This window comes from Lissotriton vulgaris, chromosome 2_1 (assembly GCF_964263255.1).
Source record: "Lissotriton vulgaris chromosome 2_1, aLisVul1.2, whole genome shotgun sequence".
In the NCBI taxonomy this organism is placed as follows: Eukaryota; Metazoa; Chordata; class Amphibia; order Caudata; family Salamandridae; genus Lissotriton; species Lissotriton vulgaris.
The window spans coordinates 775,972,743-775,987,726 of NC_141687.1; the positions used below are offsets into that span (position 1 = coordinate 775,972,743).

The 14,984-nt window shown below is 44.5% G+C and overlaps 1 protein-coding gene across 1 annotated transcript in view; it reads left to right on the forward strand.

Annotated features, from left to right (window-relative positions):
• Positions 1-5,351: 5,351 nt before the first annotated feature.
• METAP1D (methionyl aminopeptidase type 1D, mitochondrial) overlaps positions 5,352-14,984 on the forward strand; it is a 1,077,831-nt gene continuing 1,068,198 nt past the window's right edge. Inside the window, exon 1 of the mRNA XM_086956130.1 lies at positions 5,352-5,436. Within this exon, the coding sequence (XP_086812256.1) occupies positions 5,430-5,436 (7 nt within the window). The 5' untranslated portion in view covers positions 5,352-5,429. The remainder of the gene's footprint in view (positions 5,437-14,984) is intronic.

Here is a 14,984-nt window from a genome sequence, read left to right on the forward strand (position 1 = left end):
AGCAGTCACGCTGTCCATTTTCAGAAGGACGCAAGATTGCACCCGGTCCAACATTTTACTGCAAAGGAACCCGCCATCAGCTCCAAGAAGGTGATCTGTAGAGATTGCTTTATTGAAGACCATCCTCTGCTGGTGAAATCCCCACAATGAGCTCCCCAACCTGAACTGCTGGCATCAGACTTGATCAATAAATCTGGTTGCGAGATGATAATGGCGTGACCATTCAATGCCTCTATCACTGGCTTTAGAACCTTGGTGAAACACCAAGGGGCTGGGGACAGGCTGAAAGGTAGAGAAGTGAACTTGAAAGTTTGTCCTTGCCGTTGGAACTGAAGAAATCAACAGAGCGACAGGAAGATCGGAACCGTGCGATACGCGTCCTTGAGGTCCAGCCGAACCATCCAGTTGTTTGACCACAGAAGGTTTCAAAAGAAGTGGATGACCTTCATCTTGAAGAGGCGGTAGACCAACCTCTTGTTCAATTCCCAAAGATTGATCAGCAGGTGCTGACCCCGGTTCTGCTTCTGGACCAGAAACAAATTGCTCAGAAACCCAGAGGGATGATGGTTGGAAACACAAATTGCCCCTTTGGCCAGGAGTTCTTGAACTACCTGCTGAATAAGTGTGGCCCCCAGTCTGGAGAAGAGGATGGTGAGGTAGAGGTTGAAAAGAGAACTCATAGAATTCTATGTGGAACCATTTGAAGCACCCAGTTGTGTATGAAATGCGCCTCTTCCCACCCCCCCAATGACTGCATGGAATGATTGATGGACTCACGTGTGAGTTAGTGCCTCCACCTCGCCATCAGTTGTGATGACTTGTGATCTGACTGCCCTCTGGTGGGGTAGAATCCCCCAAAGAGGGAGGGCTACTGCCATTGTCCACGCTGTGATGGTGGGGCCTACGTAGTGGGAACGGCTGGCTGAGCAACCCCTACCATGGCCAGCCCTGGTGAAAACATGCGCATTAAAGATGTGGTTGATCATTGACTCAGCCTTGTCAATGGAGGTAAAGGACGTAACAAATTTGTTGAGTTCCTTAACGAACGGATCGCTAAAGAGCCCTTCTTGTGCCACTTCCCCTGCCACTGATGTCGCCAACTCACCTAGCTTAGGGTCAATCGTTCTGAGCAATCATCTGCGCCTCGCTGTAGAGAAGGCTCATTTGGCGTTGCCCAGAAATAATATTGCTGTTGGTGCCCAACTGGAGAGTAACTATTGGGCCAGTGCTGTCCAGGAGCTTGTCCTAGCACGACCGCCAGGAGCGGTCAATATCCTTCTTAGTGTTCCTTGATATATTTGGCCAGAAAATCGGCCATGCTGTATCTATTTCGGGCATGGCGGCCACTTTTCTGGCCAAAGACTGGTGGGAGCATTCCACTCAATTGGGGTTCCTGACCTCTTGTTCAAGGGGCTTGCGGAGTCTACTATCCACATATTTGGCATCCTTATCGCCGGAGCCCACTCAGAGCAGCAGGGATATGTCAGCTCTTCAGGGTCTAAAAGATGTGAATGAAAGCCACCTGGCTCCTCTGCAATGGGACTTGACCCAGTGGAGGGTGGGGCTGGAGGAGAGGCTCCAGGACCGGTTGTGATTGGATTCACTGTCTGAACCCATAGCTGAACCCTCTGAGACCAGGAGAGGGGAGTGGGGGAGATTTGTCACAGCTTCACTATGGGAGTGTAGGGGGGTTGATGCCCAAGAACGCCACCTTTAGCCTAGTGAAAGCTTCCAGGTCTACCCCTGAGGATTGTGGCCGCTTGTGCGGATTCTCAGAAGGGGGTGCATAGGCCAGCTCTGGAGGTTTTGGGACCGAGGGCCCAGGAAGGTCTTCTCTTGGTGTGCAGGGTTGTAGGCACAGTTGTGTCAGGTCCATAAGTCTCTTCTCCAGAGGAGCCATTACATCCGAGACCGCCCTAATTATGGAGGCGTCCACCACGTCACAGAACTCATCCTTGACGGATGAGTATGAAACACCTTCCTCCTCCTCCTCCATGAAGCCAGTGAGGTAAGCATACTAGCCTTCGGGAGTTATGTATCTAGATATTTGGGATGGTGGCCACCCACCAGGTAAGAGGGAATTAGATAGGGTCGGGGAGGCCCCAACTGTATGCTGTAGCCAGAAACAGACCTTCTTGAGGTCTACCGTAAAGGAGGGGTGACACAACCGGTCACAGGCCCTGCAAGGCCTTAAATAACGATAATCTATGAGGCCGGGGAGAACAAGGACTACAGGCCCCTTGTGAACTCAGTAGGCACACTTCATGTGGGCCTTGTCGGACAACTCGCCCTTATAGTTGAATGGGCACTTGTGGTGAAAAATAGGCAGCCAGGGCATTGTCTACCTTTGCACAGGAGTCACTGCTCCTGGAAATGTCTTACACTGTTCCTGCTGCTGCTTTGAACACAAGGCCCAAGCTCCTCACAAGAAGGGTCACAATACAATTCCAAGGCCATTGACATGATAAAATGGCAATAAGACATAAAAAGGGACCGGAGTCCCAGTACTTAGCTGACACAGGCTGCGAGCAGCGAAGAAAGATGGTGATGGAAGGAAGACAGTACCCTTTATGGAGACTGGCAAAGCCTGATTGGCTATGAACTTGTTTATCTGAAACTTCATTTTTACCTGGAGATTATGGGAAATGACATTTTTTGGTTGTTTGTTGACACTTTAATGTGGCTGCTGTGAGATTAAAGGAAAAAAGCTAAGCATAATCCTCACCTCCTGGTCCTGCCATAGAATTAAACACATGATCTACAACGGTCCGGTCGAGAGAACAAATTGTGTTCTCAAAGATAGTGCAATATGGGCACAGACATTTGGACATCAGTGGGAAGAGGTTTTTTTTCGAGAAAATTTGTAGTTATATTGAGTTAATCCTCATTTACTCACTGAGATGAGTGCTTTCCAGATACTGAGAGGGAGAGAACCAGCTAATAAAGTAAACCCATGGTGTCTAAAACACTGATTATTCAAATTACGGCCCGGGGCCACATGCAGCCCTCCTGACCTTTACATGCGGCCACCTGGTCCACTGCAGTACTGAGCTGCTGTTTACTCGACTCAGCACTGAACCTTAAAACATATATATACTTTTTTAGTTTATTAGAAAGAACAAAGAAAGAAAACAGCGACAATCCTGCATATCGTCCCACGCAGGGGGCACAAGTAGAGGCAAATAGCAATGGTGTCAAGCAATAGCAAGCTGCCACCGGACAGCGCAGAAGGGCAGTGCCATAGGGCAATGGAGCAGTCCAGGCGTGAGCACAGTACCAGAAATCCATCCAGTTGGAAGTGCAGCAAAAGGTGGAGTAGCCGCATGTGCAAACATAGTTTATCGTGTCCGGATCTGAAAGGCCTCGTTCATCTGTGTGGGTGCCTCAAAAAGGTAATTAACAAAGTACATTATCCCCACCCCCCTTAGTGGTGGTGACAACAACACACATCAATCATTCATTGTAGCTCCTCTGTTAGACCTGAAATAGGAGAAGCGCTCGTACTGAGGATGGGCAAACTGCATATGGTAAACCTTTTGAGAAAAAGCGGACCAAGGGGCCCCAGCGTTACTGAACGTTTTTGAAGTTGCCCAGGAAGATGTCCGCCACTCGTTCCATGCTAAGCAGTTTCCATAGCTTTGCGTGCCATAGGGAGATCGCCGGGGCCTCCGATTTTTTCCAGGCTGCCGCTAGAGTAAGTTTGGCAGCTCCAAGACAGAGCCACAGAATTTGTTTGTCCGCACGCGTCTGATGTTCAAGAATGGGGTCTCAAAGACCCAGTAGTACATAGGCCATAGAGTCCGCTACCAGGTAACCAAGGATCTCTTTAAACTTGTTGTATCACATATCTAGATGCAATGACAGAAACAGAAAAATACAAGTCGGGCTGCGCACTATACTAAACACAGATTTTTAGCTTACGTGTTTTAAGCCACTCCTTTAATTACATTGACGACACCCCTCTGAGAGATCCCCCTCCCCCTGTTTTTTCATCCCACTTAAAACCCCGACAACGGTGAGTCCAAGGTTCGGAGATCGATCAGGGTGGTAAAAGTCAACTCTCCCATTGTGGTGATCTAAGATGATTAGGTTTGGAAAGGCAAAAAACACAAGGTGATGGACGGAATGTTGCACATTGGCAAATCATTCACCCCCAGTCACAGATCTGGGTTTAATCCATCGTTATTTTGCTCACCACGCCACCCCAGTTCAGACATGGCCATATGCAAATCAGTCTTGACCCTGTGCCTCATGGGAACAGGTCAGACCGAACTGCCAAGCCATGTCTTCCCTGGACCGGAATCAAGCATCCTAGGACCGGTTTCTGGCTATCAGCCGTCTTCAGCCAGGATAGCTTGACTCCAGTGGTGCAGTGAGCACGGGACCCACGTCTGGGCATAACCTTCCCACAAAAGGTGAACAGCAAAACACACAAGGTGATGGATGGAATGTTGCACATTGGCAAAACATTCACCCCCAGTCACAGATCTGGGTTTAATCCATTGTTATTTTGCTCACCACGCCACCCCAGTTCAGACATGGCCATATGCAAATCAGTCTTGACCCTGTGCCTCATGGGAACAGTTCAGACCGAACTGCCAAGCCATGTCTTCCCTGGACCGGAATCAAGCATCCTAGGACCGGTTTCTGACTATCAGCCGTCATCAGCCAGGATAGCTTGACTGTCACATGATTGAGGTGTGTAGGATAGGACAAAATTGCCGTTGGGGAAAGAGGTCTGTGCAAGTTCAGAGAAAGGAGCTTCCCACTTAAAACTTAACATTTGCCTGTAAAAGAAGTGGTGTAGGTTTAGATGCCATTGTTGACAGTGTCAATGAACATGTTACAGTAAAAACAATCCACTGTAAAATGTAGCTGATATCAGTCCAAGTTGGTAATGTACTTTTTATCCGGCAATTTAGTTAAATTCAAGCTGAATTATTGCACACATAATAATTATTTTTTCATTTCGTCGTCCTATTACTTTATTTACCGTGCTTGTTATATTGTTAGAAGAGGGGGAGTTGTGCTATATTCTTTTTCCTTTTTGGACATATATCTTCTATGTGTTTGCCTCAAATTGGACTAGTGCGAGATATGTACAGTATGAAGGTGCCTTGCGGCCCCAGTACGAAGTAAAACATAGAAGGGTGCACACATAATATATAACATGGATTTACAAAGCTGCATGCAGAGAAATAATAGTCAAGCAAGAAATATCATAATATCTGAACTCTCTATACGCACAGCTCAGATCATAGCACGTTCTTCTTACGCCAGGCTAGCACACACACTCAATCGGCAGAGCCTGCTGGTTTGTTTTCTTGAGTACCTCCGGAAGTACGTCATTCGGAGTCCGGAAGTGGAGCTTGCGCGGATGATTCGCTCTGACTGGCTGTGGCTCAGACAGTACCTGCCAACGAATTCAAATGGCGGGTAAGTCCCCATTAGGGTACATAGAAGGATACTGGTCGTGGGGTGGCTCGGATTTATTGAGAAACTCTGATTCCGCCAATTTGCAACTACACCGGCTCGGTGCGAGAGCATGGAAGGGAATGGGCGCTATAGACCTACCGGCTTAAAAGAGAATAAACTACACTACTCCAGCCTCCGTCTGTCCCCCACGTTGGCTCCACCCACTTCCGGTTGCAACCGCTACTCAGAGTCAGTCTGCATGTAGAGTGTCAGGGGCAGGTCAGGTGCACCCAGACACGACTTGTATCTCATTCTGTAGCACCCGAGCCGCCCGCCAGACACTCGTGAAGTTCACGGACCCACGTCCCCTAACCTAATAACCTGTGATGTTTCTTCCATACTACTGCTGTTGAGCTGCAATCGTCATTCATACAGGGTGTCCCCTCGACTTATTGGGGCCCCTCCTGCTGTTAAGCACCGTGTTCCTTACCATTGCGACTCACGTGTTACGTCTCCATTGTCACTGCCCCGGGGTCTTGCAGATGTGCCCCCTACATTATCTTGAACGTTCTCCCCCACCCCATCTGTTAGTCACTCACATTGTAAGTCTTCACGTGGCAGTTGAGCTGCAGACTACACCGGAGCCCATACCCTGTTGCACATTCGGGGTATCCACGCCAAATACCCATTCCCCGACGGACTAGTGTGCAGATAGTTGAAAAAAGTAGAGTAGAATGGTGAAATAAATGTATCTGAGATTAATTCTAACATTCAATTCGTCCACACCTTTTTTTTTTAATACGATTCCCGGTTACATGTATGTAGGCAGACCTATTGTTTCCAGTGCACATCATATACGCGTATAAGACTTTAGGTCAGGCCCTTGCAATGAATGGATGGCTTTATCTAATTTGTTTGGTTTCTCTTGAATTGTTGGCTTTTCTCAATATTCGTTTATTTTGTCCGGCCCAGGAGCATTTCTGTCTGTGTTGTAATTGTGCAAATTGTATCCTCACAATTCAGACTTTAATTAATCCATTCCGTCTCCTACATTACAGTGCAAAAGTTGTATTTAATTATGAGTAGAGCCACTGGAACTATGCGGCAGGGCTGACTAAATTATGTGGCAAGAAAAGGCAAATTATGCGGAATAAAGCGGCACTTTTTTAGTAGTGTTCATTATTTTATAATATTTAACCAACGTTATACTCTCTGGGCAAATATTTCACATCATTAGTACCAGTTTAACAACCAGGTACAGAAATAAGCTACTGAAAGGTGACCAGTTAACCTTTGCGAAAGGGCCTTCCACTTCTTTGGAACATATTGCAATATTTTTAGTAACTTTTGATCCTTACGAGCTAGAAACACATTTTTAATCTTAATTTTCAGATTATGTAGCAGACAATGGATTATGTGGTAAATGCGGCTAATCCATAGATCTGCAAAACAAAGGTACGGCTGCAGAATCACATAATTCCAGTGTCTCTGACCACTTGGCAGTGACGTCTTGCTAAATGCAGCAACCATCTTGAAGCGAAGGCTTCTCACAGTAGAAGCAACCCATTCCAAGTGATAAATGCTTGCTTCAATATATGCATGCACTGCTATACTTTTTTCCTAAGAAAATGTTTGGGTTGAGCAATTATACTACATAAATAAGATCATATGAGATCTGGCACTCACGTAGTTCTTGTATACTATTATTGATGATACTTGTGGTATGCCTTCTGTATTGTGGAAAGAGTTATACAATTTATTTTTATGAGGTGTTTTCTCTTATAGTTGAAACGGCACTCTGACAGGTTTTCACGTATATCTTCATTGAGTATGCAGACTAAGGTTTAATTACTCATGCAAATATAGCTAAAGAAAATAAAGGGGAAAAAACCAAGGCAAAGCAAATGAGAAATATTTATATGTGACTAAGATTTTTTTTAAGGCTCTCGCCTGAGTCAGCGCTCCATCACTTAGAGATATCCTATCTATGGATTGTTCAAGGGTCATGCATGTTAGGCGCCCGGTGCCATCCTAGGGTCCATCTTGCGTCAAGGTACTAGCACCTCACCTTCTATAAAGGGTGGTGGTCAGTTTTTAGGGTTACATTTATCTCCTGTACATATGTCCTAAATTACTGCCTGGGCCAACAGCTGCCAAGTCCTCCGTCTTGATGATAGAATACTTCCTTTCTACATCTGTCATTGACTAGGATGCAAAAGCCACTGTATTTTCCATGCACCTGGGAAGGACTACTCCCACACTTAGTGCACTTGCATCTCCTGTTACCCAGTTTTTTTTGTTAATGTCAATTTGTTAGAAATGTTGCTTTCACTATGTCTTTCTTAGCTGCTTTAAATGCCTGTTCTCGCTCACTCAGCCATACAGACGATTTGCCCTTTCTCAAAAATGACCTCATAAGTTCTGTCTAATCAGCAGATGTTTTCACCAATTTGGTGCAATACACCACAAGACCATAAAGGACCTCAGTTTGTCCTTATCTTGTGGTCTTGACGCCATTCTGATGGCTTTCACTAGGTTATCCTTTGGCCTTATACATTGGGCACAAATAATGTAGCCTAAATATTCCACCTCCTGCTGTAAGAATCAACACTTGTCCATTCTCAGTATTAGCTGTGCTTTGCTTAACCCGGGCGGAGCCTGTTTCTGGATTGAGCAGCGTTCTTCCACAGTGTCATCCTGGAAGAACACCACATTGCTCTGGTACCCAAATACATATGCCATCATATACTGAAACACCCTGCCACACTAGCAAGACAGAACAGAAGTAGATTTAATTGAACCCCTCCTCTGTTGTTATGAATGCATGTAACACCTTAGACTCCTGGTGTAATCTTATCTTGTGGTATGCACTCTTGAGGTCTAACTTTGAACACTATCTTGCATCTTTCAAATTGAGCCGGTTCAAAGGTCAACACAAAAGCATAGCTTCCCATCTGCCTTTTAATTATAACAACTGGTGAGACCTACTTAGCTGAGTTCACTGGCTCTATCGCAACTTCTAGACCATAACCCTCAAGGCCTTCACTTCCTTTTGAAACAACACTGGTATTCTCCTTGCTCTATGCTTCACCAAAATCACTCCTTTCAAAATTATCTTATGAAAATAACCCTTCAATGCACCCAACTTTACTATGACTACACCCTTGATCTCATCCAACACCCTCTCCACATAATCATCTATCTCTACAACCACCATTACTTTATCTCTGCCCATATTCAAACCATACTGTTGTACCCGTCCTAGCAGGGGGGGGTCCCTCCTTCATCACATTAACCTTCTCTTGTATCATCCTGTCTTTAAACATGATGTCTGTTTTCATGAATCCCAACACTGTAATTGAATTCTTGCAGGTTTTCAAGGGAATTATGTCCCTTGGCTCTAACTTACATCTTCCTCATGTCCTCTCCCACAAAGTCTCAGACTCAGTGGTAAACATAGAACCAGAGTTTGCCATCAGCTCTACCAATTTGTTGTTTATTACAATTGTCACTTTGGATCTTTTCTTCCTTCCCTGCTTCTCAACCCAATCCCCTGCACTCAGCACTTTCTCCTTCATCTACTGTCTCCACACTGCCCTTCACCTTTCCCCTGCACAGTCTAACAAAGTGCCCTCTCTTCCCTCACCTCCTGCAATCTTTGTCCAAAGCAAAGTAATTCTTAAAGTCAGACTCCTACCATGCACACGGTTTTGTTGTCACCGCCCTTTTTCCAACAACACCAGCCCCGCTATTTGTTCCACTCTTGTAGCTGTTTTCATTCTTCTCTATAAATTTGACATCACTCTTCATGTTCTCCATTGCTGCAACTTTTTCTGGTTATATGTTTTTTTTCTGTTCCATCTCCTTCATGCATGCTGATTTATTCTTTCGTAGTCTTCACAATTTATATAGCTTCCTTTTGCTTTGGGATCCTGGCAACCCCAAAATCTTTGCTGCACCTACTTATGGTAGCATTCTACAATTAATCGGTCCTTTATTAACGCATCCATCATTTCTCCAAATTGGAACTTTATGGCCAATTCTCAAAAACTCTTTCACCATCTTATACGATCTCTGTGGTTGGGCATAAAACTTGTATCATTATTGCACATTTATTGTCTTTTCAAATGTGTTCCCTAGCCGTTATTTGTGTTCCTTATACACATCTGTCATGGACTAACCATGTGTGTCTACTGCAACTGCAAAAACGTTAACATATGTTGCCCTTCTTTCCCCAATGCATTTATCAATAATGCTTTTTTCTTCTCAGGGTTGAAATTCTGGCCATCCAACTCTATCACTTCATTTTAGAAAGTATCAATCCCATCCTTGTCGCCAAATAATTGTAGGCAAAACATGACTCCCGCAGGTTTTCACATATATATTTATTGAGTTGGCAGAATACAAGGGATGAGTGCTGTCTGCCAGCCAGCAGCCTCACTGATCTTGTTCAAAGGCTCCATGGCAACTTTCTCAGAACTCAGATGGTAACATTCCAGACCAGTATTACACATCCATTTCTAGTAGTATGCTTTTTCAGTGTGATGCAAGCGGTTATATAGCTCCTATAAATACCAAGAATATGATTTTCAAGTGAAAGTCTAATGAGACTTCATGATCCAGCACCCATTTACAAGCACTCTAAAGGCATTTCTGACTAATGTGAAATGCCAGGCATATTCTCACTTGTTTTTCACAAGACTACAAGGCCTACTTTTTCTGCTTTAGCATCTGCAGACAGCTGGTCTGTGTCTCATTTCTCCCTCCTGACTACCTCTTCTCCAAGCCTCTTGTTGCCTGTGTCCTGCATCGTCTTACAGCGCCAAGAGCATATAAAGAGTAAATGGTTTTGTGGTACTACTTATGCCAGAGCACCAAGCTGGTACACCAATCCCATTTCCTTATGTCAATACAAAGGCTAGATGGCAGCTTGTTGTGTTTTAGTATATTTCTGTTTTCTGTACATGCCGGATTTGAAAGATGATCAATGGAATAGGAAAGCTGCATGTTGCAACGTTTCGTTTGTGCTTCATAAAGAATGTATCCTTGCCAAAACTGTCAGAAGTGCTTTGATAAAGATCTATTATCTTCAGCACTGCAAGTCAGAAGCTGCAATGTGAAGCAGTCCTATTGCATGGCCACACAAATTAAAGTTTGCAACTATATATTTCTCTTTTCCAATTATCAGCAGAAATAATACTCACACAATTTCTTTAGATTTGGCAGGAAAAAATGTTAATCCAAACAATTCAGTATCACTGCAGTTTGAATGGAAAATGTGAGGAGAAAGAAACAAATCAACCAATTTGTCAATAATACAAGCATTGGCAAGCTGAACAGGTTAGAAGGCGGGGTAGGACTCATGATGAAGGTTTGACTACAGAGCTACCCCTACATGGCCACACGGTCCCTTGAGAAACGGAGATTCCACAAAATTTAGATGGAGACCTACATGTGATAGACAAATTATTTATCACACACATAAGGAGCAGCTACTCTGCCCTCTTTTTCATTGACAGGACAGGGAACCCCCTTTTCTGTACCCCAGGTAAGGCCAACCCGAGCCCTGAAGAAAGTCCAGGACCTTTTTGGCCACATATGGACTGAAACATGTTGGCACTATGGTCTTAGGACCATAATACTCCTACATCGACCCAATTTTTCAATAGTTTTAACAACCCTGACAGACCCAATAATAAAGGGAAACCGGGATCTGTCGGAGGTTTTTAATCTTTATAGTCCCCCTGGTCTTCTACAAACTTCAAAGAGCTCCCAACACTGTGGTCGAGCCCACCCCGACTTATAGGCGTCGCGGTGACCCGATGATGAAGCATGACACCACTAGGGTGTGTGAGGGTAACTAAACAAAAATGAATTGTTTCCTTGCTCACCTATTGGTGAGTTACACGATTTCCCTTACACTTCATTCTTCATGTCTTCCAATTTAAGTGCATTTTGATTGACCATCGTCCGGTCAGTTGGAGTAATTTTTGTGGTTTTGTGATTTCATGTGGGAGGTGTTACTCCGACCCAGTATCCTTTCTACCCTTCAGGCACTGAAAACATTTTTCGAGAGCCTTCATTGTGTATACAAAGCAATAGGTCTCACTTTAGGGACCTATTGGCTGTGCCAATGATTTTTAACAGTGTTCCACAGCATCAGCTGGAAAAAAATGCCCTGCTGCGTTATGACGGTTACAAAGATTTAAGAATAGTTACAGAGGACCACCATTGAATTTCAATCAAATGTGGTTGATAGGATTAATGAAAATAGAATGGCAGATAGCAAGGGTTATCACTGTGCCACCTATAAACTCTATTGGAGCTGCACCTAGAATGCCAAAAATGCTGGTAATAGATTTTTTCTGAATGCTGGGAAAAGGGACCATGAGCAGAGAATCCAGATATGGTTGCTCTCTGCTGCAGAGCATCCCATCCCACGCTCGGAGCCTCAGAAGTCTCTTCTCAGTGTGAAGATATTGTTTTTGAAAAGTAGTTCAGCCACACCTTTGTACTTTATTTTAATACTAGCAGCCCGTCCCGACCTTGTCCGGGAGCAACAGGCAGCTTCCCCGACCCCCGCCCGCCCCTACATTGTCCATTATGCCGGGCCCCCGCCCGGCCCGTCCCAGGCCTTCCCCGACCTGAACCACTTCTCAATGGACTTGGGGTCCTCTTACCTACGCCAGCGCTCCTCCATCTAAAACCCCTGTGGCTACACGTCACTTTTTCCTCCTTTTCCTCCTGTAATGCACCGTTTGTCTTTTCGCCGCCCCGTCCCCCGTCCGGCCCGCCTGCCCCGACCCCCCGCCTGCCCCCACCCCCGCTTCCCCCCACCCCCGCCTGCCCCTACATTAGTGCCCTTACCTCCGCCGGCGCTGCTCTCGCCTGTCCGCTCGCACCACCGCTCCTCCCCTACGCCATGTCCGCCGCTCCTCCTCCGCCGCCGGTCCTCTGCTCCTGATGTCACCGCTCCTCCCCCGCGCCATGTCCGCCGCTCCTCGGACGCCGCTCCTCCCCGTGCTCCTAACGTGACCACGCACGTCGCGGCCGGTGCTACTTTTGAGGGACTACTTTTTTTTTAATCTAAAATTTTAAATAACGTTTATTTTTTTAATTTATGTAGCCTATAACCATCTACACACCCTGCCGATTTCAACGGTGTATCGGGTGTGTAGATTGGCACAGTGGTTTCCGAGTTTACCCGCCTCAAAGCCTGCAAGTTTCTGCTTTATTATAGTAGTATAGATTTTTCCTCAAGAAACCAACAAATAAATAATCCACTAGTAACGCACCCTATTAGAAATGATTTCCTAATCAGCCTACAGGCTTGCAGCCTTACCTGGTATTGGGTGTAAATGCCTGTGATGTCCTGATAGTTTTCTGCATCAATATGGCTGCGGCGCAGGCAGCATGGAGTACGCTGGCGTTGCATGGCATGACGGTAACTTTACATCCCTCACATGCCTCTTTCACAGCAGACACCAGGTGTGGGGAGTCTCTCTGCGCCCTCACACTGATATATTATTATCTTACACTGCTCCTGGCTACCACATCTGATATTCATGCTACCCAAAATTTAGAGGCTTTCAATTGCTCCTTCTTTTTTTCGCTTTTAAAGCTGCAGATTATCACTGCTGGCACTAATGGGCATGCTGTCTCTACGCTATGAGATAGTGTTGAAATATTGATCAATTGCTAATACCAATTGTCTTTAAATCGCAAAAGTTGTGGTACATATGTTCCTAGCTGTAAATAAAACGTTTGGGTGACATTTTGCTTCTAAATAGATGGCGGTAGTATCCACTAACAGACTAAGTGTCACACAACAACATCCCTTCTTATGCTAGGCCTACACTGCTTTCATATGAGCAACGCAAATCTCCCTACATGCACCCTGTAATTTTTTTGATATAAAGTGTGAACTTAGCCCAAGGGCATTAGAGTACTGAGAGATTCCATTACACAAGGTTATCAGTTCAGTTCATACGTCTTTATTTCGGTAAAATTCACCATAAAAGACATCACAAAAATACAGTTAAAACGTTAAAAAGAAAAAACACAATACATAAATTACATAATACAAAGTCACATGTTAGACTGTGTTTTGGATGGAAACTGTTTGATTGTATTTAACCAAAGAATTTATTTAAAAACGCAAATGAAATTTTTTTTTCAAAAAGACGTACGTATAATAACCCTAGGATTAAAAAAATATATATATATGTATATATAAAAATGAGGGAAAAACCTCACTCATAGGGTGTTCAAAGATAAACTAGCGCTGTGGATACCTAGCTCTAATGACCCAAGACCAGCCAAAAAATGTAGCTACTACTATGACCACTGGGAGTGAGTTACCGTCCCTAACAACCATAAGGCCTCATTGCCCCCTCTAGTGTTTAGGTTTCTACAAATTAGTTTCAGCCATTTATTCCGTGAGTCGGCATATGCAGGACAAAGAAAAAAGAAGTGTCCCACAGATTCCTCCTGATCTTTGCACCATGGACACAAATTCCCGGACCCACCCTTCCATTTATGTGTGAACGATCTCAATGGTAGCGTTCCTATTCTAAATTGGTGAAAAAGTTTTCTGTCGCTACTCTTTGTTATGGCGTCCCAGTAACTTTCCAGTACTGGGTCCACCTTGTGACTCAAAAACCTGCCAGAAAGAGTTAACGAGCTATGTTCCACAATCAACTTATTTCTATATACAGCCCAGAACTGATCCTTGAGATCCTTTTTTGAAGGGAACACATTTTTCCCGGGGTCAGACCATAGTTGAATAAGGCCCATATCTGACCAGATGGATTTTACTGCTTTAAACCAGGGAATGTTGTCACAGCCCACTATATGTCTAAGATCATCTATTCCCGCAGCAAAAGTAGCCAATTCAGGAATTACCCAAATTCTCCTCCAAAGGAAGATAATCCTCAGTTTTGCCAATTCTTCTATTGGATTGCAACCCAAGTTCAACAGTAATGGTAACATAGGGGTCGATTGTGGCAGACCCACCAAGTTTCGTAAAAACTTATTTTGGATTTTCTCAATTTGGGACAGATCAACATAGCCCCAAATATCTGCTCCATATACAATGGCCGATCTTATCTTGATATTATAAATTTTAAGTGCTGGGCTTATTCTCTTGGTAAGGCAGGATCTCTGCTCCTTAATAAGTGTCCCACTCAACTGAGAGAATTTTAATGACAATACATCTAGCTGGGCTGTACATCTTAATCTGTAATCAAGTACCACCCCCAGGTAAGTCATCTCGTTCACCTGTTCCAGATTTGTGCCATTAAGACTTACTTGGCCTAATCTTGGTCTATTTTTAGTGAGAACCATAAACTTAGTTTTACTTGTGTTAACCTGCAGGTCGTTGGCGTCACAGAATTCTTCAAATTTGCTAAGTGCCAATTGTAGCCCCTTTTGTGTTTTTGAAAGTATGAGTGTATCATCCGCAAAGATGAGAAAGGGAAATTTCATACCGCCCAAGCTAGGGGCGTCAGTGGGTGTGTCTGAAAAATATTCAACAACTCTATTAATGAATAAAAGAAAAAGGGTTGGAG